Source organism: Daphnia pulicaria, chromosome 7 (assembly GCF_021234035.1).
Source record: "Daphnia pulicaria isolate SC F1-1A chromosome 7, SC_F0-13Bv2, whole genome shotgun sequence".
In the NCBI taxonomy this organism is placed as follows: Eukaryota; Metazoa; Arthropoda; class Branchiopoda; order Diplostraca; family Daphniidae; genus Daphnia; species Daphnia pulicaria.
The window spans coordinates 8,951,757-8,975,914 of NC_060919.1; the positions used below are offsets into that span (position 1 = coordinate 8,951,757).

The window sequence follows — 24,158 nt, forward strand, 5'->3', positions numbered from 1 at the left end:
TAAGGAGGTAGACGTTCGCTCAGAACAGGAAAAGGCATGCATGGTAGACGAAGGTACGGGAAGTGCAGTTTTATCGGCCTTATTCCTGCTCATTCTCGACGTTGGCGTAAAGAAATACCAGGGCAAGACGTACGTCATCAGGTATTGAATTCAATACTTTCTTTACGTTGTGTGTTGCATGCAATGATTTGAATTCTGTTTTTCTGCGGCCCCAGGTTGAGTGTGAGAAGGTCGCTCGCATGGAAGGTCGCGCTACAAGGAATAACGCGGATTGCTGTGTTGAATCTGCAGGTTGACCGACCGTGCATCGTAAGCTCTACTTCTACAGCCACAAAAAAATAAGTACCGGAGCAAAGGATATTCGATTTATCAGCATTACGGTAACAGTTACTGGGAGCCAAACGTGAGCATTGTCTCCAATTTGACTGTCGGAGCGAATGATACGTCGGTTTTTTTTCCAATTGTCGGGTGCTGCATCAGCTTTGAGGCGCAGCGAGGCACTACCGTGCATCCGATAGCTTTGCCCAGTAAAATGTTCACTACAAACACAATTTGTTTTTCAATAATTCATCCCCATCTGCAAAATCTTTTTTTAAATCCTTCGTTCTTCCTAATTTCACTAATCCACCGTGCACGTAAAGTGTTATTGGAGGGGAATTCGTGAAAAGAAACACCTTTTTTTTTTTTTTGTAGGATTTTCGCACTCATGCACTACACAAATTTGTGTGACCATTCTATAAAGACTAAAAACACACATGAAGTAACAATCCTTTATTTCATTTCCAACCCCTAAATCACAGTTCCCAGCCTTATGTATTTCCGTTTAACCCGTGAACAACACGGCAAGATTTCTTTACATTAGGCAGGTTAGAAATGAAAGAAAACATTACTTTTATTTGATAATTCTTATTATGGAAACATGTCTTGGTCATAACCCTACATAATTTTTTTTTTTATTTTTCAATATTTATTACTTTGGGTCTTTGGCTAATTTTTTAAATTCCCCAGCTGTTTTTGTTTACTTTCTTACGAGTTTAGATTTTCGAACGCCAGATGGCGAAGTTGTATCCTCCATTTTTCGCCTGATTGGCTCTCACAGGGACAGGGCTAGGGAATTTGGCCACGCCTCTCACCTTCATGGCAGTGGATACAAGTCTACAGGCCTTAACCATAGAGTAGGCCATGACCAGGGGTTCGTTAAGTGTGCACACAGTCAAACTCCTAATAAACGTTGCCAAAAGTCACGTGACGCCACATTTTACCCAATAAGATGATGCCTTTAGTAATCTCGACCATGCCTACTCTCGATATGGCATGGAAAGTGTGTTTAACAGAGTCAGGGGTATGGAGAGACCCCCATACCTTTCTCTCCATACCCCTGAAAAAAGCTGCCGTGTCCCAGCAAATTGCGCAGCCCTGCCAAATTGTAGCATATGTCTCAGTTGTAAATGGCATCGAATACCTTCGAAATGGGCCGCACTTTCCCTCCTCCCCCTCTAACCTCTTAGACCAACCCGGGGGATCTCACTTTGAAACACCCCCTCAAAAAGCTGTGGCGAGGCCTTAAGGCCAATTCCTACAAGGTGGGGTACCACCTCCTCATGACCATGCTAATGGTAGTGGGAAAACAAAGTATAAAAACAACAGGAAATTTAAGTAATTTGCAACGCTGTTATTTTTTACCGCGAATTAGTAAAAAGAATCACCTTCCCTCAGTGTACAACAAAGTTTTTTTTTTGAAGTATCAGAATAGAGTGAAGAAAATGGAAATGATAGAAGAAATTGGAATTTTATTAAATCAATTTCTTGCGTTTATTCAACTGGCTGACCAAGACGACAATAACTTTATAGAACAAATAGTGAGAAGAATACGAAGAGATATTCTCAGACGGCTTTTAGAACGCCATCGTGTTGTTTTGATGCGAGTCGAAGAAAATAGGTCGGTATATTACTCGGCATATGTCAAAACTTGGTTTGAAACTTATCCCGAACGACAATTGAAACGAGACTTTCGCTTTACTGAACCTACTTTTCGGGTAAAAAAACAAATTGTTACCAAGCCATAATTCTTTTACTGATTAAAAAAAACTGTTTTGATAAAGAATTAGGCTATTGTTGGCGTTATATAGAAATACATTTTGTTTTTAGGTACTTGTTGAATTAGTGAGCCCCTTCATACTAGAAGATTATGTATATAACAGCCTTTCTGTCACAGACAAATTAATGATGGTGGTCTGGTGCCTTGCGAATCGAGAAGCATATCGTGTTTTATCAAAACGTTTTGCCATTTATCAAGGAACTGTACACTACGTAGTGATGAAGACGATGAAAGTAATCTTTAATATGGCGAACCGATTCATAAGATGGCCAAGGTTAGAAGACTTGAGATTGTAAATACTCTCGGTTAGTTTAATGTCTTGTCGAAATTTTCTTTTTATTTCCATTTTCCATAGGGGCACTTTATGCGTTAGAATTTGAAATCCGCCAACCCTTAAATCAGCTGCCTTCATACACCATCAGAAAGTGTAAAACGACAAAAAAGCTATAGATAGTATCAACGCGTGATTTAGAAATCATCGATGCAGCAGTGGGATTTCCCGGAAGTTTGGGAGATGGTAGAATTCTGAGAAACAGTCATCGACATCATCGTCATCATCGATCATCGATCATCATCATCATCGACTTTCCCAAGCATTGGGTGTCAGGCTTGACGAAACAGATTACCATATCCTCGCTGATACAGCCTATCCTCTACGTGAACATATTCTTGTACCGTTTAGAAACAATATAGATCTAGAAGACCACAATTAGCATACAACCATGCCGTAAAAAGTGACTGTCAGGTTGTGGAGAGGGCATTTGGTTTACTCAAGATGAAGTGGCGACGGCTTAAATTTTAAGACATATTCAAAATTAAGTACGCTCATCGAATGATCTTGGTTTGTTGTTGTTTTCATAATTTTGGTTTACGTCATGATGGGTGGATAGACGATGCCCACGCAAGTTGACGATAATGATGAAGTCGATCCAGACTATGAGTTCGATGAAGAACGGGAGACGGAAGCTGGTGTCGAAAAACGACAACGCATCGCTGAAGAGTTCATCTTTTAGAGTGTCTAAAATAAACTTGATTTTCAACACAATTGTTAACCAAAATGATCGTTTGTATTTCTTTCTTGAAGACATGATTTTGTTTAATGAGATCACAGGACAAAAGGCATTTCAAAAAGGAAACTTAAATTACAGTCAAATTCTAATTATTAAATAAAACAAGAAAAAAAACTTTGAGATTCAAAACGTTGCTTGAACTAAGAATTACTTATTTTTTTCTTGAAAGGACGAAACATTTTCTCGCAGGGCAGTCTAGTCGATTTCTTCAATCGAAAACATGAGGTTCAAGCAACATCGTTAGAAAAATTATAAATTGTTAAAAATAAAAGAAATAATTAAATGGAACTTACAGCTTTGGCCACTTTATTATCTTCATCGAATCTTCTATATTTGGCAAAGAAAGCCTCTGAAACCTTTTCAATAGCTTTAGCTGCAGAAATAATAGCGTTAGATTTAGCACAACTCGTTTCGTTGCTTGCTTTTATCTCAGCTAGAAACTCTTTGTCCATTGCAGCCATATCCATTTTTAAATATGTAAGACGAGAGATTGATTCCGCGAATTCGTGATTTTTCCTTTTTTTCTACTCACGCGAGTTTCTTGGCTATTTTCCGATGACGGACGGTAGGTGAAGGAGTTGAATCCCTAGATCTGTTTTTCGAGGTTGCAGCTCCAACTCCATGAACGTGTTCAAGAACAAGAGTAGACGAATCTTCCAGCCCTAAGACTTGGTTCATTCGCGAAAAAAAGGCCACTGGACGCGTTTTTCCTTGTTGGCTTCAGGAATGAGGTCATTGATTTCATTGAACTTCTTATTCATGGATACAAATTTCCCGCTGCACCGATCTGCACTTCTGCAGTTGTTTGAATTCCACGCCTCATCAACTCAACAGTAATCTGCAATTAAATTAATTGAGTGTCACTTTTAAGAAATACTATGAGCTTAACTTACATGAAGACATATGCATTTAACTAATATAACAATTGATAGTGGCATTATGAAATAGCAATTATTAAATAACTTTCGAAAGCTTATACCTCTTGCCATAATGTTGACGCACGCTCGTTTGTTTTGTTAAATCGTTGCTGGAATTGTGAATAAACGTCCAATAAAGCTTAAACTTCTGCAAATATCCAGCGTTGAACGCCAGCATTGATGGACTGTGGCTTGGTAGACTGTGATAAACCTATAACGAAACAAATCAATTAATAAAATCATTCAGCATAAAGTCCAAACAGAAAAAGAGAGTTGAATATACCATCTTTCGTGTGTTCAACAGATTGCTCTGTGCGTTTGGTATTATAGTGGACTGGATGGCCACAACTGGTTTTGAAACCGACAATATTGCTGAATGAGAAGCAGAGACATCACAAGATTTTGATAGAGTTGACGAAATGGAGCTCGATGAAACTGCTGTGATCCCACCTCCTGCAACTGCTAGGATTAGAACTTTTATTACAAGAAAATACATTGGCAAAATAAATAAAAACAATCGATTCAATTAGTAAATTAACAGTCTCATATTTAAAAAAGGCAGGATCTCTGGCTTCTATTTTACTTCTCAAACTTTTCGCAAAATTTTGCATGAATGTTGGCTCTGCATACAAAATTCCGAAATAAACTGAATGAATTACGACAAATTAGATTCACACAATTTTTACCTGATTGAATTCTGTGTTGCACATCCTTATTATTTTGGATAAGAAATTTCCTCCCAGTCAATCGATATTAAAAAAATACGCATTTGGGATATTTTTCTAACACATTGACGTTCGCCATTTTCGGCAGCTAAACGAGTGTGACGAAAAGAAATTTGTATTCGATTTGTTGGATACAGCACTGCCATATCGCCTAATCAAAAACTATAGTTCGTATCAATTCTATCTCGTCAAAAAAGAAAGAGAGAAAAAGGTCCACCGTTTATTGCTAGAAAACTCTCCTCTGTATTGGCTAAGAAACATTGTCACGTGACATTTGGCAACGTTGATTGGGTGGTTTCCAAGTCGTTCACTTAACGAACCCCAGGCTTTTCTTTGAGTCTGGCAACGCATGGGTAGGGAGTCATCTTAGAAAAGGGGGGGCTTTCTTTTTCCTTCTTCTTGTCTATGTTTTCGTGGAGTGAGGTAACGGTGTATGTGCTCTGTGTTTTGTATGTGTGTCTCAAATGTTTTTGTATCACTGGTATTATCAACAATATACACAAGTACATTATCCCATTTATATTTTATTATATTTTGGAGTGGCTGGGCCTCTTTTGATAGGTGGAACTTGTTCTATTACTTGTCTTATCTGTGACACAAGTAAAAAACTGTTAGTTTGTTTTTATTTTAAAATTTCCAGGCTGAGTCGAAAAAAGTTTTAAGTAAATGCACAATCGAGACAAATAAAATATGAAGGTTCAATGTGACTTTAAAATTTTCACGAGGGTGGGTCAAGTAAGCTTAAAGTGAGTTAACCAGTTTTGTCGATGTATACTTAAAGGTTTGGTGGAGACTTAAAGGTCCAGAATATAAACATTTGCCTCAGGTGGGCAATGCAGTGTTCCATCAGTGTCAGATTGCATATTGTGTTCTTCTAAAGCCACGTCAAGTCACCTCCAGAGTGGTGGGTTGGATCCATCAAACTTGACCACGTGAGCCACTTTTATTGGAAAAGCCATTTTCAGTAGTCTAATATAATTTGCGACAATGGGCCCATAACCTGTTGTAAATTATATATTAGAAGACGTCAATTTGTCATGTTTCAGTCAATGAATAGATATATTATTTTGTTTTCAATACAAAAATTTACCTGAGATTCACACAGAAAAAATAGTCTATTCCACTGAGGAAGGGTAAATTATGCTTGTACAAAAATACAACCTGTAGTTTGGGCGAATTTTTGGAGAACGTACACAGAGAGAAAACATAAAGCAAGAAGATCATTCTAACGACTAGTGGTTGAGGTGAGAACGTCTGCTTTTTTCTTTTGGTTTAGGTAACAGTTAAGAGTTTCTGCAACCAGTTGTTCGTTTGGTTTTTCCAACAGAGCTCCTGCTGGAGTATGTTTGATTTTTCGCTCCATACCATGAATTTTTTTTTGTTTTGTTGTGTTTGGTTGTTTTTGTCGGAGTGTAATTGATGTTCCAGCAGAAAAAACGGGAGAAGAAAATGTGCGAGAGAATAAGAGGAGGATGCAGATTAAGAGATAGAGCACTAAAAAAAACATGGAGAGGAGAAACAGCTCCTGAAATTGTTGACGTCTGGAACCCGTCAAAGACAAAATCCCCGGCTTCTTCTTCTTCTACTCTCTCTCTCTTTCATTTTCATCCCCGCGGCTCAGTGAAGCCATAATGCACGTCGACTGTTCGCCCTCCAGTTCTTCCGTCATATAGCCGCCCAGTCTAAAGCAGACGAAAGAGAATCTGGAACTCAAGGGCCTCAACGCGTCCTCTAGCCCTGTTGTTCCTTTCTGTTCCAACAGAAGCAGCAGCAGCAGCAGCATCCAACACCCAACTACGGCTAGATAATGTAGAAGCTTCCTACTTTCGCTTTTAATTGTGATCGTCGCCCGATGAGAAATGTCACAGTTTAATTGGTTTTTAGTATTCCCTCTAAAAAAAATTCACCCCTACCCACCACGAAATTTTGAAAAATGGTCAAAACAAAATCTGTGATCGTACTGTGACGTGTGACAAAAACGTGCCAAATCTCCAATTTTTATAACCAATAACTGTTGCGGACCAGATGCGCGTCCGCAAGTAGTCATTTGGAAACCCAGACACCAACAAAGAAGAAAGAAGAAAAGGTGGAGAAAGGCGCAAGATCCCGAGGTGGGCGGAAAAATAATCATTCGAGTTTGACGCGGACGGCAAGCCTCAGTCCAGCTTTGTATGTTGTACTAACCGTTTTGCTCGAAAAATAAGCTGTGTTTTACCCGCTCTCGAGTTTCGATTATATGCAAGCAGTTCGTGACAAATAACTCAAATAGCGTAGAGATTTAAAAAAAAAAAAAAAAAAAAACACAGGGGAAAGACCGTAGTATACTAGAAACATCATTGATACGGGAAAAGGTTAGGGACACACACAAGCCCTTGTTTGCCATATTGTGTTAAATTTATAGTAAAAAAAGGAGAATTTTTCTCTCTACACTTTTTCATGGCCTATCGAATAAAATAAAATTCTAAAAATAAAACGAGACGGGATGACTTTTTTTCGAATCGTCAGAGAAAAATTGGTTACTCTTTCCTTTATATTCCTTTTCGGTTTCAATTCTGCCTTTGAAAAATGGGACGGCTCAGCTTTCCCAGCGTCCATGTCTGATACGGCTGTATTACAGAAAAAAAGTATCAGTAACCACACTCATTTTAACAAATGACCAGAACGATGACACAATGAAAAGATAGTACAATGAGACATAGAATCTCAATCAGCACAAATGACAACCTATCTCCACGGGGGGTAACCGCACTACTAACAGCCTGCCAGTTCCTTCAAAAATTTCAACTTCAAACGCCAACCAAATTTCCCTATCCCTGTTCAGATGCATAATGCACCTCCTTCCAGGATGGAGTCTTCTGGATTTCATCATCAAAGACCATATTTTGATGGTCCAAATAGACCTCTGATATGAAGAGCTCCATCAATTATGGACTACATGGAGCTCGCAGTGGGTTTTCAAGACATTCAATACAGATTGAATGTGAGCCATTATTCGTTCAAGATTTTCACCATGGCTTCCCAGCACAAAGATTTCAAAGATTCCCCATTAAAGATCACCACTTAGTCAATCATACCCAATTCATGGAATATGATAGAAACAATAGTATCAATCGACTGTTCATCAATCCCCACTATCAAGGTTCAGTGACAGTGCAGAGTTGTTGCGCTACTCGAGTAACTCCTTTAACTGAGCTTAGGTTAAACTTCTCACATTCTGACAACACACCTCCTCGTTTTGCGTTTCAAGCTCGACATCAGCGTCCTCCTCCTGGTCCAAATTTAGCGAATGCCCCAAGACCTGCATCTTTTGCCACAATGCGATTTGTTCAACCCCTTCAGTCTAATTTGGCTCCACCTCGCTTGAATGGACCCATTGACCAAATCTCTCCCCACGTTTCAAGAATTCCCATCCGCAGAATTTAATGGATATGATCCTACCAGCTCCTTTCGGTGATGGGCCATTCCGAGCCCCATACCATCCTGAACAACAAAGGCCCTAAAGATTTCGGTTTAAATCGTTTGACCCTCCTCCTCCTCATTCTTACGATCCTTCGTCTTAACAGCCCGTGCGATTCCTAACACCACTTTCAACAGCATCTAAACGTAAAAATAAAGAAGACTCGAAAAATGAAACAAGACATCGGAAAGTAATCAAACTGAGCGAATAGAAACAAAACAAATATGAACGAATGTCGGGAAAAAAACAAAAAACAAAACAAAAAACTCTTCTGGCATTGTTATTACGACATGTAGACGACTGTCGACTTCCACATGAATGTCACGTCGGGTCGCAGGATCACTTTCGTGAAGATGCTCCACGTCGTAGTTGTCGTCGCCATTCCATATTCCAAACATGAAATAAAATAAAGTAAAATAAAAAATTAGGAAAATTATTAGATTTAGATGAAGTAGATATGAAAAGAATTAGTTAAAAAAAAAAAATTTGAAATTTTTTTGGAGGGCTGATGCAAAATGCCCCATGCGGAGCTATTGAGAGAGTAGAAAACAGGAATGGAAGTAGAGTGGTGGATTGTCTAGAGCAATTGATGCAAAATGCCCCATGCGGAGCTATTGATAGAGTAGAGTACAGGGATGGAGAGAGTACAGGGATAGAAGAAGAGTGATGGATTACACGAGCATTTTAAGGATAACAAATATACATAACCTTCATTGCTTGGAGATTTTTAGTATTTTGGAACTTCAGCGAAGTAAGTTTGAGTAGTATGGGATGCAGTTCACAATAGGTCCTTGTAGTAGAGAAAGATCTCGAAAAGATAGCTAGAAAGGGTAAAACACAATGATTATTAGAAATGAAAGAATAATCACTAGAGAACTCTTTTCGTCTTCGTCCAGAAAAGATTCATTATCTTCGCTACTAGTAAGAATTTGAATCTTACTTCTGAGTAATGTAATGCGATCAGGGTTATCAGCCAAACGAGTAGTACTCTTCCAGTAGCGCCTTTACTTGTAAAATACTTTGGCACCAAATCCTGCGATAACAAATCAATTTTGTAATGTGCAGGCTATTTTTTTACAACTGCTGGAGAACTAACCTGTAAAGTTGCATGAGGCGGTAGGAATGGGGCACCAGCAATAGCAAAAATAAAAAAGAATCTATTCCATTCACGAAAATACAGTGAAGTGTTTCAATGCAGCTGATCCGCAGAAGTCTTGATATTCGGAAGCAAGAGGTTAAAACAAAGTTCCAAAAACGGTGTCTTCTGCTAAATGACGATAACGGGCTGCTATTTTATGGTAACAACCGGCAGCTATGCGATTGAAAGGTCCATCAGGATTTTCCTGAACAAAGCAGTGAAGAAAAGTTATAAAACAGTTAATTGAACAAATTTATCAAAAATAAACCTTGTGTGATTTTGTGACTAATTCTGATAGTTGTGGGTCAATTATCGAATAATATGAACAACAAGCGTAAAAACATACCCGTACAATGACCCAATTTGTAATGTGAATGACACTTTTGATATTTCAATAAAGAAATTAACTTTTTTCCCCTAACACACTTGCACTCACTACACGTCCGTACTTGTGTTTGTGTTAGTGTCTTACGTGTCAGTGACTATTTTAAGAGAATAAAAAACAAACGAATTGATTTTTTACCAAGTAAATTTGATTTGCGGCGTCAGGTGGTGAACGTGTCCAGGAAAAATAGAATAACAGGCAGAGCACCGGAAGAAGAAGAGAAGAAATTGTTTGTCTATTTGTGGACGGTCTTTGATTGTCGCCAATGTCCAGTGCCTTTTTTTCTTTTCTATGTGTTCGTGTCGTGTCGTGATTGTGTGAGACCCCGTGAGAGCATATTCCGACGAATAAATTTAAAAAAATGGAGATCAGATTCCTTGATGAGATTTCCCGCTAGTCTAACGCCAAGATGGGGTGTTATGAAGACAAGTGGGTCTGTGAATCTGAGTAACTGCCTTGTATTGTCTGCTACAACTCTATTTTATAGCCAAGCCACTCTGGCGACCCGATCTTTTACATCTCCCCTCTACCCAGAGACCAAACAAATTGACGGACATAGGAAAATGACGGGCATGTAGCAACATGAATAAACCCACATGAAATATGAAAACACATGAATAAACCAAAACAAAATAAAACACAATTTTTTTTAGTAATTGTGGTTTCACACTAGGGGTAGCCTTAAAAGTTAGGAGTTTAGGGTTGAGATAGTGACGGCCAGAGCGAGTGAAACCACGAACAGTGATAGACGAAACAGGAGCTGGCTGATTTAGTGAGCTGGCTACCGTAGGAGCTGGACCGCTCATGATCACGGCTGGAGACTCAACAGAATGACGTTATGGTGTACACTTCTCGGGAGCACGAGGAGACGGAAGCCTTTCCATAATTCCTCCTCGTAATGCAGAATTCGGGGATGCCGGAACAGCAGCGACTTATGGTGCTACACCATGCGGACGAGTGGTGATCAGATTATCACGGAAGTTGCTAAGCAGACGAAATCAAAACCCGGCGGTTGAGGAATTGTCAACATTGATATCTCGAAGAGTTCGGAGAAAAACCCGACTATAAGACAGGGCGACCACGTACGACTCCGGTTACTTTCATACTGACAGTATCTACCCTGGTGGCCACGTGACATACACTAGCACTCGAACCCTCTGTCCCACCAACAGGGGTGATCCGCGAATGTCCGGTCGGCCCCCTATGATGAAATGTCGCCTTTGCCTGGGGCTTCTGAAGTTGTTCATGGACAAGGGGTGCTGATTTTAATTGGGGAACGAGTCGATCAGGCAAAAACGGAAGAACCCCGTAAAGATTCTGACCCTGGTGAAGAACTGCCAGAGACGGAAGGTCAGATGACACAGGTGTTGAACGGAAGCAGCCAACGACTCCCATAGTTACCGACCGTCACTGAACATTTTAAGAATGGTCTGGCGTTCCACCTGGCCATTTGATTATGGATAACACGGGCTGGACGAGATGGAAAGGAGTTTACGAGTGCCACAGTATAGGCTCAAAACTCCGCACAATCAAACTGTGATCCATTGTCTGACATCACCTCTTTTGGATATCCAATATCACTGAAAATTCTTTCAATTTCCGCAATGCTGGCGGCGCAAGACAGAGAGCGAAAGGGAAGAGCAGCCGGACACTTGCTTTAGGCGTCTACAACTAAGATATAGTTGACTCCATTGAAGAGAAAAAAATCAGCTCACACTAACTGAAAAGCATGAATTGGTAATTTTACTGAAAGACGTGGTTGAGCTGGATTTGTATGAAGGTGTTCACGGCACGTTGAGCAGCTTGCCACCATGTTTCGTATATGCTCGTCACATCCTGGCCAATACAGAGAAGATCTGGTGCGTAATACGCACTTGACTTCCCCAAAATGTCCTTCGTGTATCCCTTTCAGGACCTCCTGTCGTAGGGACAGTGGAACTACTAAGGTATTACCCGTTGATTAACAGGTCATCTGTTTCAGCCAAGTTGTGCCAAACCACCCAAAACGGCTTTGCTGCTACTGGAAACTGTGTTTTGCGCTCCGGCCAACCACGAACAAGAACTTCTTTAACTAACATCCGTGTAGGGTCAGCCGCATGTTGCTGCTGGAAATTTTTCTCAAGTTGTAGGATGAGAAATGACGTAATCCAGCATTGCATGCACTTTCTCTTCACAACTGTATAGTGTCGTCTTAAAAAATACGAGGTGACGGAGCCCGGTTCAGCTTATCCGCTATAAATAAGTCCTTTCCTGTCTTGTAAACAAACTTTAAATCAAAACGCTGCAACTGGAGACGCATTCTTTGAATTCTCAGAGAGCATGGCGCTATGGGTTTGTCTAATAGGCCCTCTAACAGCTTATGATCTGTTTCAACAATCACCAACTGGCCATACACGTACTGACGAAATCTCATTAAGCCGAACTGGAAAGCTAGCAGTTCTTTCTCGATTTGAGATTTCCGCTTCTGTGTGATGTTGCGGGACGTGGACGAGTATGCTATCGAGGATCATATTAAACCCACGCAGCATCCACCTTTAGAAGATCTCGTAAAGGTCTTTTTAAGCCGGGCAGGTCTTTGTAAAACTTGTCAAGATAAGTCACCATGCCCAACAGCCTGATGAGATCTGCCGGCCTGAAAGGATCGGGCATGTCCACGATGGAATCTATTTTGCACGGATCTGGTTTCAGCGTTCCTTGGCCAATAACATGGCCCAGCCATGGAAACTCCTTCAGAAGGAAAAGACACTTCTTTAGTTGTAGCTTTAAGTTGTGTAGAACCAGAACCGATCGTAGATTAATTTGAAGTTCTTCTTTGTTTTCACCCGTCACTAGGAAGTCGTCAAAGTATATAAACACGCCGGGCAAATCTCCAAAGAAGTCGGACATATTTTTTGATAATTTTCAGTGGCGGATTTCAATCCAAACGGCAGCCTGAGGTACATGTAACGACCTTTTGGTGTTGCCATGGTGCAAAAATAAGATGCTTCATTAGTTAACGGAATTTGGTGGAAACCAGAAGCAGCATCCAGGCTTAAAAAATAGTGAACTTTACTTAGTTTTCTGAACAGCCGTCTAATAGTGGGGACCAAAAAATGCAGTCGTTGTATTGCTTTGTTGAGCTCCGACGGGTCCAAACAGATCCTGACATCGCAATCCGGTTATCCAACAACAATCATTCTGCTTAACCATTCTGTGGGCTCTTGAACCGGTGTTTTTATGCCTTCAGTTACCATTCTTCAAGTTTCTTGAAGACTCGTTCTTCCAACTTAAATGGAAGCCGACCTGCTGCACAGATAACTGGGTCAACTTTGTTAGCTCCTGACAATAACTTAATGTCGTATTCAACAGGTAATTTACCAAGACTATTGAAGACATGAACTCTTGCACTATAGGTGGCTGTTCAGGATTAACCGTGGAATGCAGTGAATCAATCCGTACAATGAGGTTGAGTTCTTCTTGGTTTGGCGACGCATTGTTCTGAGGTGCCACATGGCGTGCGTTTCTTGAATTTTGACAATGGTTTGCGTAGTGGCCCATCATACCGCAACGAAAACACTTAACGCTTGCCACACGGCATTGATCTTATTTATGTTGCCTTCCACAATCACTGCACAAAATGTGACTTTCCGACGAAGAATTAGATGCTGATTGTCTTTGACTTGCTAGAACGCAATATGATGTGCCACATGCTGATGATTGCGAACCCGGTCTTCTATCTGGCTTATTCTGGTCGGATTTTTGAGCTTGGATAGCACAGGCAGACTCTATTACCGGAGTATTGATCTGTGTTTGTTGCAACTTTGATGACTCACACGCTCAAACAATTTATCGCGCTTTGACGATCAACAAGTCTTTTTCAGAAAGCAATTGACTCTTAGTCAGGTTGGTTAGGAAAAGAAAGTTCAATTTTTGAAAAATTTAACTTGAAAATCTTCCGGAGTTAGTGGAAGATCTTCCACTTCCATTAACTCCGGTGTCATGGTAACTCATCTGCATGGTGCATCATGGTAACTCTTCACGACCGCGGAAATATCGTGATGACTTTGGAGAGGACAATTGAAGAAGATAGAAATGACGAAGAGCTTCAAAAATGAGTGGAATCTAACATTTTTTAAAAGTTCGACCACAGATCTTCCAATAACTCCGAAAGCTTTTTAAGCGAGTTTTTAAGTTTTTTATTTTTCTCCAACTGACTTGACCGAGATTCGAACCTCGGTCCTTTAGCATTGTAGGATTGCTGACCATTAGACTGCCGTTGACATGTGTGGTTTAAGGGAATGCATGAACCGTATGGGTGCTAGCCACCGATTAACTAAGACATTGACTAATGTGACTGGTGCAGTTGTCTTTATAAAATTTCATGTTTCTACAAAATTTCAAACTTTTGTTTCGACTTGTCCGAGATTCGAACCTTGGAATGTTGGCATTATAGCCCGGGCTTATGACCATTAGACCACCGATGATATGGTGGCCAAGGGGGAAACATGGGCCCGTATAGTATGGCCCAGGTAAACCCACCTTTCATTCACCCCTCTCCCAAGGGTGCGCGCAGTCCCCTCCGCTCGACCCTTCTGTAGGCCGGCTTGGGCAGCGCGTCAGCTCCGTAAAACTCAAAACTTTGAACGCGTTTTACGGGCACTTCCGCTCATTTGCACACCCTAAACCATATGTTAAAAATGACCAGCGTAATGAGATCTACAACCCTGTATCCATCTTTTTTCGTTTTCATATTAGAAAACCTGTCTTGCTAGGGAAGAGCCGACTGCTCTAGTAAGGTATGGAAATGTGTGAATTGCAAAGGTAATCATCAATCTGGTGATCGACATTGTCCCTCCCTAAAGGAAAGCCGTGGCGAGATACAGGATAGAGTTGGCTAATGTCCGAAGTTGCCAATTGTGAAAAATCGATTGGACACGAAATAGTAAAATTTCTTACATGGCGGCTTACGGAGTTTGGCCCGTTTTAGCTTTAGTTTTTAATTTTCCCCGTTTATTTAAGTCGTCTTCAGTTGCTATTCTTAATTAGATAACTACATTCCTTAGTTATCAGGTAATCTTTTAAGATTTATTTCCCCTCAATAGTCATTGTAGTTTATTTATTATGAATTTTTAAGTAAACGTCCCTACCGTGTTTACGAAAAAATATAGCCATTTCCTGCCCCAAGGGAAGAATGGAAAGAAGAGACGAAGGAAGAAACTAAGAGGGGACAAAGGGGTGGCGCGGGGTTCTCTTTCCTCGGGGCAGGATATTGTCCTTGAAAACCAAATGCCTTTTACTTAAAAATTCATAATAAATAAACTATAATGATTATCGAGGGGAAATAAATCTTAAAAGATTACCTGATAACTAAGGAATGTAGTTATCTAATTAAGAATAGCAACTGAAGACGACTTAAATGAGAAAATTAAAAACTAAAACTGAAATGGGCCAAACTCCGTAAGCCGCCATGTAAGAAATTTTACTATTTCGTGTCCAATCGATTTTTCACAATTGGCAACTTCGGACGTTAGCCAACTCTATTAGGTGGTATTAGGGGATTAGGTGGCGCCATGACGGTTCAATAGGCCATGACAGCAGTCATGTTTACTCGAAAAATAACGTAGTTGGCGATCTGAGCGCTAGATGCGCCACCTCCCAGGAAGGTTGAACGGAAGGGGATGGGTTGAAAAAGCTACACTACAGGGGTATAGCTCGACCACCGGCCTAGGGTTCAGTAGGCCATGGCTATAGCCATGGACTACTTTATATAAGGACGGGACTCTTCGCCTATCTCGCCGTGTTAAAGCTAGTCGGGTGGGCTATTTTCATTAAAAAATTAACAAAAAATATAAAACATATTCAGTTTTTTTCGCTGATTATAACTATGTAGATAAATCTAAGTAAAATTAACTAATCAATAAGATATTTTAATTTTACTTTCAGCAGTAAGGGTAAAACCATGGACTACTTAAGCTAGAGGACGGGACCCTCGTCCTATCCCGCCGTGTTATAGCTTGTCGGGTGAATTTTTAATCATATTTTTTTAAGAAGGGTCAATCGATAGAGATTTAAAAAGCTATTCTAAGTCTCCAAAGCTCCTTTCTTGTGAAGATATTTAAAAAAAGATATTTGCGCTTAAATTTTGAGGGGAACGGGAGAGGTGCTCGTTGGTTGTCTCCACCTAGCGCTAAGAATTCTAAACTATGGTTTTTAGAAACAAACAGAATCCAGAGAATCACCAGAGAATCACAGATAGCAGACGCACCTAATCAAACCAAACCAAAGCAAAACCAGAGAATCATAGAGTGGTAAACCAACAATCACCGCTAGGCGGCGACAACTAACGAGCACCTCCGTCAATTTCTAATTAGAATATCATCAAAATTAAATATTTGCCGCATAGGGATAATTTAATAAACTATAGCTCATTTCTAAAGCTCTATTGATTTCAGTAACAAAAAAAAATGGTAGCCGACATAGGAATTGACGAAGTGACCCGTCCTCTAGCTTAAGTAGTCCATGGTAAAACTGGGAAACACCGGTGCCCTCTAGCAACAAAGCACCCTAAGCTCTTGCCAATATAACCTAGAAGGTAAAAAAGAGTTAGGCAGCTATGTCAGAGGAATAGAGATAAGAGAGTGGTCTCTCTTGCACGCAATGGGTATCTGCTTGTAAACTTACAAGAGCTTATGAGGTTTGGTTCCTAGATGGCACCGGTGTTTCCCACTATTTCAAATTTTCAGTAAAGAAAATTGAAATATCTCCATAAAGATAAATTTTAGGGATAGGAACATTAGGTAATTAAATAATTATTTTTTAATTCTGATTCCGATTCGCCCGAAAAAATTTTTACACGGCCGACATAGGAAATGCCGAAGAGTCCCGTCCTTATATAAAGTAGTCGATGCTATAGCTATGCTTGAAGCATAGCCTACTCTATATAGGAAGCCGAAAGGTTTGGCATCCCCGCCGTGTTGAAAATTGAAGCACATTTTGCTCACCTTTCCTCCAATTTCCCATCCTCCAAGTGGACCCACGGGAGCCACCTGGTGTTCAAAATTATGCCGGGGGCTGCCGGGGGTATGGGTTGAGTTCGGGTTCGGGGAATCACCCGAATTTATGAGCGGTAATTTATGAACGCCCCATTAATATTTTGCCGTAAGGGCTTTTAATGACGAAGCTACACGGGACGCCGTCCCGTGTTTATGCCGTCCCGGGGACGGCATACTGCATGCTGTTGGTTATGGAATATGTTCATTCGCAGCCATTTAACACGTGCTAAATGGTTTGCGAAAATGAAAACAACACCGTTTTCCTACCGTACAATAAGTTAATCTACGTTGCGGTAATCGCAAAAAGAGGACCGAAGAAAGAAAACAAAACTTGTTTTATCAGTAAAAGTATATTGACATTCTTAATTTCGAAATAGAAATTAAGACTGTGATAGGGATTGAACACGGATCTACCAGATAGAAGGCAAACGCTGATCCTCTGTGCCATTCTAAACAATTTCTAAGAATTCATTTAATTTATCAACACCACAATCCATTTCTATTCCCGAACGAAATCATATCGATAGAAAAGTTAAGTTTTTATGTATCGCCACTAGGCGATACAACGGCTCCCGTGGGTCCACTTGAAGGCTGGGTAACATTGGAGGAAGGGAAGGCAAATTTGCTTCAAGAAAAAGGCCAAACCTTTCGGCTTCCTAAATACAGTAGGCTATGCTTGAAGACAAATGTGAAAACGGTGACAACTGAGGCCTTTTCCTGATACCCAGCTTTCTTGGGGAATTTCCCAAGAAAAAGCCTAAGCTGTGCGGAGTGTTGTGGACGATGGACTTTTGACTAAACTTGTCGGCTGCTTCCAAGTTCAGTGTTGTGTATTTGCGGGCACACCAGGAAACGTATTCAAGTAAGTACTGTCTATTTGAAAACACACTCAAGCTTTTTTTACAAAAATTTAATCTTTCAGAATTTGGGAAACCAGAGCATGGTCAGTCGAGATCTGGTATGTGATGGACGGTCATATTCAGGCAGCGGCATGGAGCCCGTGTGGAACGAAAGCAATTTTTGCAGATTCCGTCCACCTCATACTTGATTGTGTGGGTAAGGTAGGAACTACTGAACTGTTATGTTAATATTATATGTCATTCCAAATGTTATTCTTTCAGAGCTCCTCAACAAAAGCCTCGACTGTGGTAGCTGACTTCACAGAAACTCAGTCTTTAACAGAAGAAACTGAGAGGTATGGCTTTATATACTAATACAACTTAGCATTCACACTACCGATAGCTTCAATGCAGATTTGGTGGTCTGGTACAAGTGTGGGATTCCCGAGGAGAAAGATTAGTTGTCATTTTTCGAACTACAGATTATGTGGCCCTATTCCGCACCTTATATTCGCCAACTTTGAGTTTGTTTCCATGGTATTAATAATTACTTACAAAAATATTATTCGTATTTCAACACTTAATTTTATTTCAGTGGCGTGATGAAAGGAGAACTTGATGAAGTGGCAACTACGATTCAATTTAAACCTGATTTTGAAAACAGATTCCTTCTAACTGTGGTAATATTATGTTTTTGCAACTCTTAATTTAAAAAACACTCGAGTTAACTTTTTGTTTACGTTCCTATTTGCAGGGTTGGTCCTCCGGTCGAATTCAACATGTGCCTTTCTATTTTCTTCCTCAACAACTTGAGACCTAAATTCAACCATAATTTTCCCATATTTTTATCGGCAAACCTTTCGTGAATCCATGATAATTTACTAGTACATGCTATCTCAAATAAATAACAAAACATAAATGTTTAGTCAAAATATTACTGTATTGTAAGTATTTAGGAAAGAACTTTCTGGAAGCGAAGGCAATCACAAACAACTTTCCATTTACTCTCTTGTGCTGTTATGAGGAAATCTTGACGAAATGGCTGTGCAGGCTTTTTTTCATATCTTACTATTCCAGCTACAGTAACCATGATAGTTGATTGGCCTTTTATTGCTTCATCTGTAATATCATAAAAATATAATTAACATTAAAAGCGGTTGCTGTGATAGTGAAGTCCATCACATACCAGATCTCGACTGACCATGCTCTGGTTTCCCAAATTCTGAAAGATTAAATTTTTGTAAAAAAAGCTTGAGTGTGTTTTACATTACATCAAATAGACAGTACTTACTTGAATACGTTTCCTGGTGTGCCCGCAAATACACAACACTGAACTTGGAAGCAGTCGACAAGTTTAGTCAAAAGTCCAGCGTCCACAACACTCCGCACAGCTTAGGCTTTTTCTTGGGAAATTCCCCAAGAAAGCTGGGTATCAGGAAAAGGCCTCTGACAAGTGACAACCATCGCGGGCTTTACTTCGTAGTCTGTGTACGGGCAAACAATTGCGTGTTTGGATTGGAAAGAAGATTTTACCGATTTTATTTCTAGGAAAATCGCGGGACCAGACAAATTTATCAAACACATTCAAAAGTTTGAAAATTTTACTTAAACAAACTTTGTTGTGCGCATTGTGGCTGACTGGCTGTTCAGATTTATGATCCTTTCGATGTGGTTTGATTCAAAAATCATTTACTGATTTTTATTTGCTTTTTTTTAGTAGAGAAAAGTTAGTATAATGGCACAAGCATCTTGCAATCAAGAAGAATTAGACAACGGAACATGTAGTTTGAGTGACAAGGAACCAGCACCTAGAGTACAACATTGTACTTTGATTCCTAATAAAAATGAATCAGAAAATCAAATGAAAGTTCTTTCGAATCGAAAGGAAATCAAACTTATAAATAAGTCACACTTAAAAATTTGTTCTAATCCAGATTGTGAAAGTAAAGATAATCTTAGGTTTGCGCCATATTTTGTCTGTGCTTACTTTGGTCTTTTAGTTGAAAAATTTAATGTGAGAAGGGTTTGCCAGAGATGTTACAGGGATGCAGAAAACCATCAAAGTGTTTTAGTGAAAATGCTGGGTGATCATAAAAGTATTGTTTTGGGACCTAAGAAACCAAAAAATCAAATGGTTACAATTGATGACGAAGAATGTTCTGAGGATTCTACAGAAAGTCCTGAAGAAGTGGAAATAGAAGGAGATATTGACAACTTTGTGAAATACCTAGTAGAGAAGTACAGATTTGAAGAACAAGTTGATGCCTCATTAAATCATTTAGGTAAATATACATTTGGTAGCATTTTATTTTTACAATAAATTATGTAACAATTGTGTATGTTCAGAGAAAAGGTGGATAAATAATAAAGATAAAATGGCAGAACTAGACATATCCCATTCTAAGTTAGAGAAGAATTTGGATTCTTTACGCAAAGAACTGTACAAGTCCCATGAGCCAAAAATCTGTCTTGTTGATTCAATCGATGTTGATACACATGGGAATGTTACAAAGCATAACAGTACTTCCAGCACAGTGGAAGCAATACAACCATTGATGCCAACTTGCAAACAAACTGCCCTTCCTCCAAATGGAATGTTTATTCATACCCAAATCAAAGCAAATCAGGCTATTTATGCTATGAGATCTTCTCTTTTGGCACCCTGGGGTAAAGGACGTGTGATAAGGGTATATTGTCTATGCTAAAAAGATTCAGTGTTAAATATTAATAATTTTTTTTTGTAACACAGATAAAAGAAAATACGGAAATGATGTATGTTATTCGGTTCGATACGGGGGGTAAACCTCGAACATTCCCTTTAAAATATTTAGCGTACGCCGAGTCAAGTCCTGTTCAGTTAACCGTGGGAGCTCGTGTAATCGCACAATACGTTGAAGACAAAGATGGTAAACTAAAACCATCGTCTTATTATGCGGGCGTAATTGCTGAAGCACCGAAAACTCTCAATCAATATCGATACCTTGTGTTTTTTGACGATGGGTATGCGCAGTATTGTACACATGAACAGGTAAATCTGATTTGAATGTTTGCTTATACTTTTAAGTAATTACAAATTCACACAGGTTACAATGGTATGCCAAAGCTCACGAGATGTTTGGCAAGATATACACATGAACTCCCGCTCTTTCGTGTTAAATTACCTCAAACAGTACCCCGAACGAGCCATGGTAAAATTGCAACGAGGTCAAACGGTTAAAACTGAATTGAATGGAAACTGGTTTCAAGGGCGAGTAGAGACTGTTGACGCATCCTTAGCTAACATTTATTTCCCGTCCGAAAATCGTTTTGAGTGGATATACAGAGGATCGACTCGCCTCCATCCCCTTTTCGATCTGTTAGCAAATGCGGAAGCAAGAAAAAATCAAGGAGCAACGAGACCTACACATAATATGGCTCTTGTTCATAAGAAAAAGAATGCTCCTTATGTTGAATATACTCGTGGGGATGTTGATCGTTCTCCTCCACCGAGTATAGCTCCATTATCGTTGTCTTCTGCACCATCTCCGTCAACAGAGGTATGAATTTAAGGTATTGGTTTTTTAATTGTTTGTGTTAATTTTGTTTTACTTCTTCAGTGTGTAGTTCGAGCTGTTGCCCGTAAGAGCACTTCAAAAGTCCTTAAACCGAATTCCGTTTCATCCGTGACGCCTCTGCTTGTCGATGAATTAACCGTTAATGCCGAACACAAAGGACGATTTAAGTTCCGACTAAACGAATCATATAAAAATGTTGCTTTTGAGCCCCACCAGTGTAATAGTAAGTGTATCGAGGAATTTCCTTATGCGGATGGAGACAACAAAAGTAAGTTTTAAATCAATTTTCAAAATGTTCATTTCTTTCCCTACCTTTCGTTTCATTGCACACTGACCACAGAATTTCGTCCACGACTATATAAAGTTTTTGCAAAAATTTAAAAATGTCTCCATTTATTTTTTTTATGTGTGTGTTTTCCCATTTTTTTATTTTTAAATATTTGTTTTTCAACTTGAATGTCATAATTTATCTTACGGAAGGGGATGTTCTATTTTTAAATTCATCGATAATTGTGGGGACTAATTTCTCTTCATATTTTCCATTCAGATCTCAATCCACTTTCTATTCCAATGTTATGTGGCTGGTCTCGAGAAGTGGCTAAACAAAGACATGGAGAACGCCTTAGTATTATATACCGAGCCCCTTGCGGTCGCCGAATGAGGAATATGGATGAAGTTCATCGTTATATCCGTTTAACAGGAAGTCAACTTGGCGTTGATCTTTTCTGCTTTGACAATTTTGTTCATTGTTTTACTGAGTTTGAGCCAGAAGTCGTCTACAGTAAAATTAACGGTATGATATAATCGTTTATATTCGGATTTTGTTTATATTAATTCATTGTTTATCTTTCTTATGTTAGATATCACGTATGGCAAGGAAAATGTTCGAGTATCTTGTGTTAATTCAATTGATCGCAGCAATCCTGAATACGTTGAATACAGCACTGAGCGCATCCCTCGAGAGGGTGTGAATCTGAATTTAGATCCGAATTTTCTTGTTTGTTGTGACTGTACGGACGATTGTCAGGATAAAGAAAAATGTCAGTGTTGGCAACTAACGATTAAGGTAATTATTTGATCACAATATCGGTAACTTAGTTTTTGGATGAATTCTACTAAAAACGTCTTCTATATTTAGGCTACTGCGCTGGGCCCTAGTGGAAAAATTGATCCAACTGCTGGATATAATTATCGTAGGCTCATGCAGAATGTTGTCACTGGTATATTGCTATCATGTTATCACTATTAATTAAAGAACATAAGAACGTCTGAAATTTACATTTCTAGGTGTCTACGAATGTAATTCTCGATGTTCGTGCCGTAAAACTTGCATTAATAGAGTTGCACAGAGACCTTTGCATTTGCGTTTGCAAGTAAAACCTTAACGTAATTTTGTCCCATGTTTCTTGCAGTCATTATATTTCTATTGTCATAACAGTTGTTTCGAACCGAGAGACGTGGTTGGGGCATTCGTTGTTTGGATGACATACCCAAAGGTCAATTCATATGCGTATATGCAGGACAACTTCTAACTGAACAAGAAGCCAACGAGGATGGAAAGCAATTTGGCGATGAATATCTGGCGGAGTTGGACCTTATTGAAAGCATTGAACAAGCCAAAGATGGCTACGAAAGTGACGTTGACATTGATATTGATCATCAAAGTGATATTTCTCAATCGTCCGGCAGTGGTGAGATTTTTTTTTTTTTTTATCTTATCACTGTTTTGAAACAAATTTGATGAAATTATTTCATAGATTTTTCATATTTATCAGACGATTCAGGGGAGTTTTCAGATATTTCAGAATCAAAAAGTTTGGTGCCAGGACAAGGACATGAGAACAAAAATGACAGTTCTGAGAAATTATCCGCGCACACATTATCTTCTACAGCTGTTAGAATAATTCAGAAAGATGACTGTCAAAAGAAGACACGTGAATTATATGGTCCAAATGAGCATTGCTACGTTATGGATGCCAAGAGCACCGGCAACATAGGAAGATATTTAAATGTAAGAGATAATGAATAATATATGTATATGTAATTACTACCGTTCTATTAATTCACCCACTAATTTCGTTAATTTTTCTTTATCTAGCACTGCTGTAAACCAAATGTGTTTGTACAGAATATTTTCGTCGATACGCAAGATTTGCGATTTCCTTGGGTTGGATTCTTTGCTCACGTTTTCATTCGTGCTGGTACGGAGCTCACTTGGGATTATAGTTACCAAGTTGACAGTGTACCGGACAAAAAGTTATTTTGTCATTGTGGTGCAAAAGAATGTAGGGGAAGATTACTCTAGTTTCAAGCCGTTGTATTTCTCGATTTTCTCAATAAATCGTCCCACCTAAAGATGCTATTTCACGTCTCATCAGTTCTGCGAAATACGGACGATTTATGGCCGCATATTGCGCACAAATCATGTTAAACAATTCAAATATGATACCCGGCTACCCCACAACCAACATATATTGTAGATAAATCTATTTGAATTGTTCAAATTTTAAAGAGTTCACATTATAAAATTTTAATTCGCACGATCGGTCTTGTCCGTTTGAGAATATGGTGTGAAACTATATGGAACTAGTTTGCAATATCCAATAATATTGATAATGCTGTTAGCTTGCAAAAGGTAAGAAAATTAACAAATGTATTAAGCTATCTTATTATTGGTAGTGTCAGGGTAGTGAGATGATACGAGTCAGATAGAAGATTGAAAATGAAATTTTAACAAAAATACCCGTAGAATTATGTTCAGTTCCCTTGTATTGGCAACGCTGACAGTTGTATATGACGTTTAGGTTATGGTTTACAATGGGTTTGATTTTGAAAAAAAAAATGCTTATAAATATTATGCAAAGAACATAGTAGCTGTTTGCCTGTTAAGCTCCATTAGATAAAGCCTACGATAATCTCGTAAAAAATAGCAAAACCGTCACAC

The 24,158-nt window shown here is 39.2% G+C and overlaps 2 protein-coding genes across 3 annotated transcripts; both read left to right on the forward strand.

Moving 5' to 3' along the window:
• Positions 1–17,585: 17,585 nt before the first annotated feature.
• On the forward strand, positions 17,586–18,579 carry LOC124351094 (aladin-like). The gene is made up of 6 exons (XM_046801859.1): positions 17,586–17,683; positions 17,744–17,882; positions 17,943–18,016; positions 18,075–18,197; positions 18,256–18,340; positions 18,415–18,579. The coding sequence occupies exons 2-6, from the start codon at positions 17,787–17,789 to the stop codon at positions 18,478–18,480; spliced, it is 444 nt and encodes a 147-aa protein (XP_046657815.1). The 5' UTR covers positions 17,586–17,683; positions 17,744–17,786; the 3' UTR covers positions 18,481–18,579.
• Positions 18,580–19,107: 528 nt separating this feature from the next.
• On the forward strand, positions 19,108–23,569 carry LOC124351093 (histone-lysine N-methyltransferase SETDB1-like). Of its 2 annotated transcripts, none has more exons than XM_046801857.1 (12): positions 19,108–19,942; positions 20,007–20,347; positions 20,410–20,688; positions 20,744–21,196; positions 21,257–21,482; positions 21,762–22,007; positions 22,075–22,280; positions 22,353–22,434; positions 22,502–22,587; positions 22,653–22,905; positions 22,972–23,225; positions 23,313–23,569. In XM_046801857.1, exons 1-12 carry the CDS (start codon positions 19,396–19,398, stop codon positions 23,517–23,519), a joined length of 3,180 nt encoding a protein of 1,059 aa, XP_046657813.1. In that variant the 5' UTR covers positions 19,108–19,395; the 3' UTR covers positions 23,520–23,569. The 2 variants fall into 2 exon arrangements, with proteins under 2 accessions (XP_046657813.1, XP_046657814.1); XM_046801858.1 differs by having other exon boundaries at positions 22,990–23,225.
• The last annotated feature ends 589 nt before the right edge of the window (positions 23,570–24,158 follow it).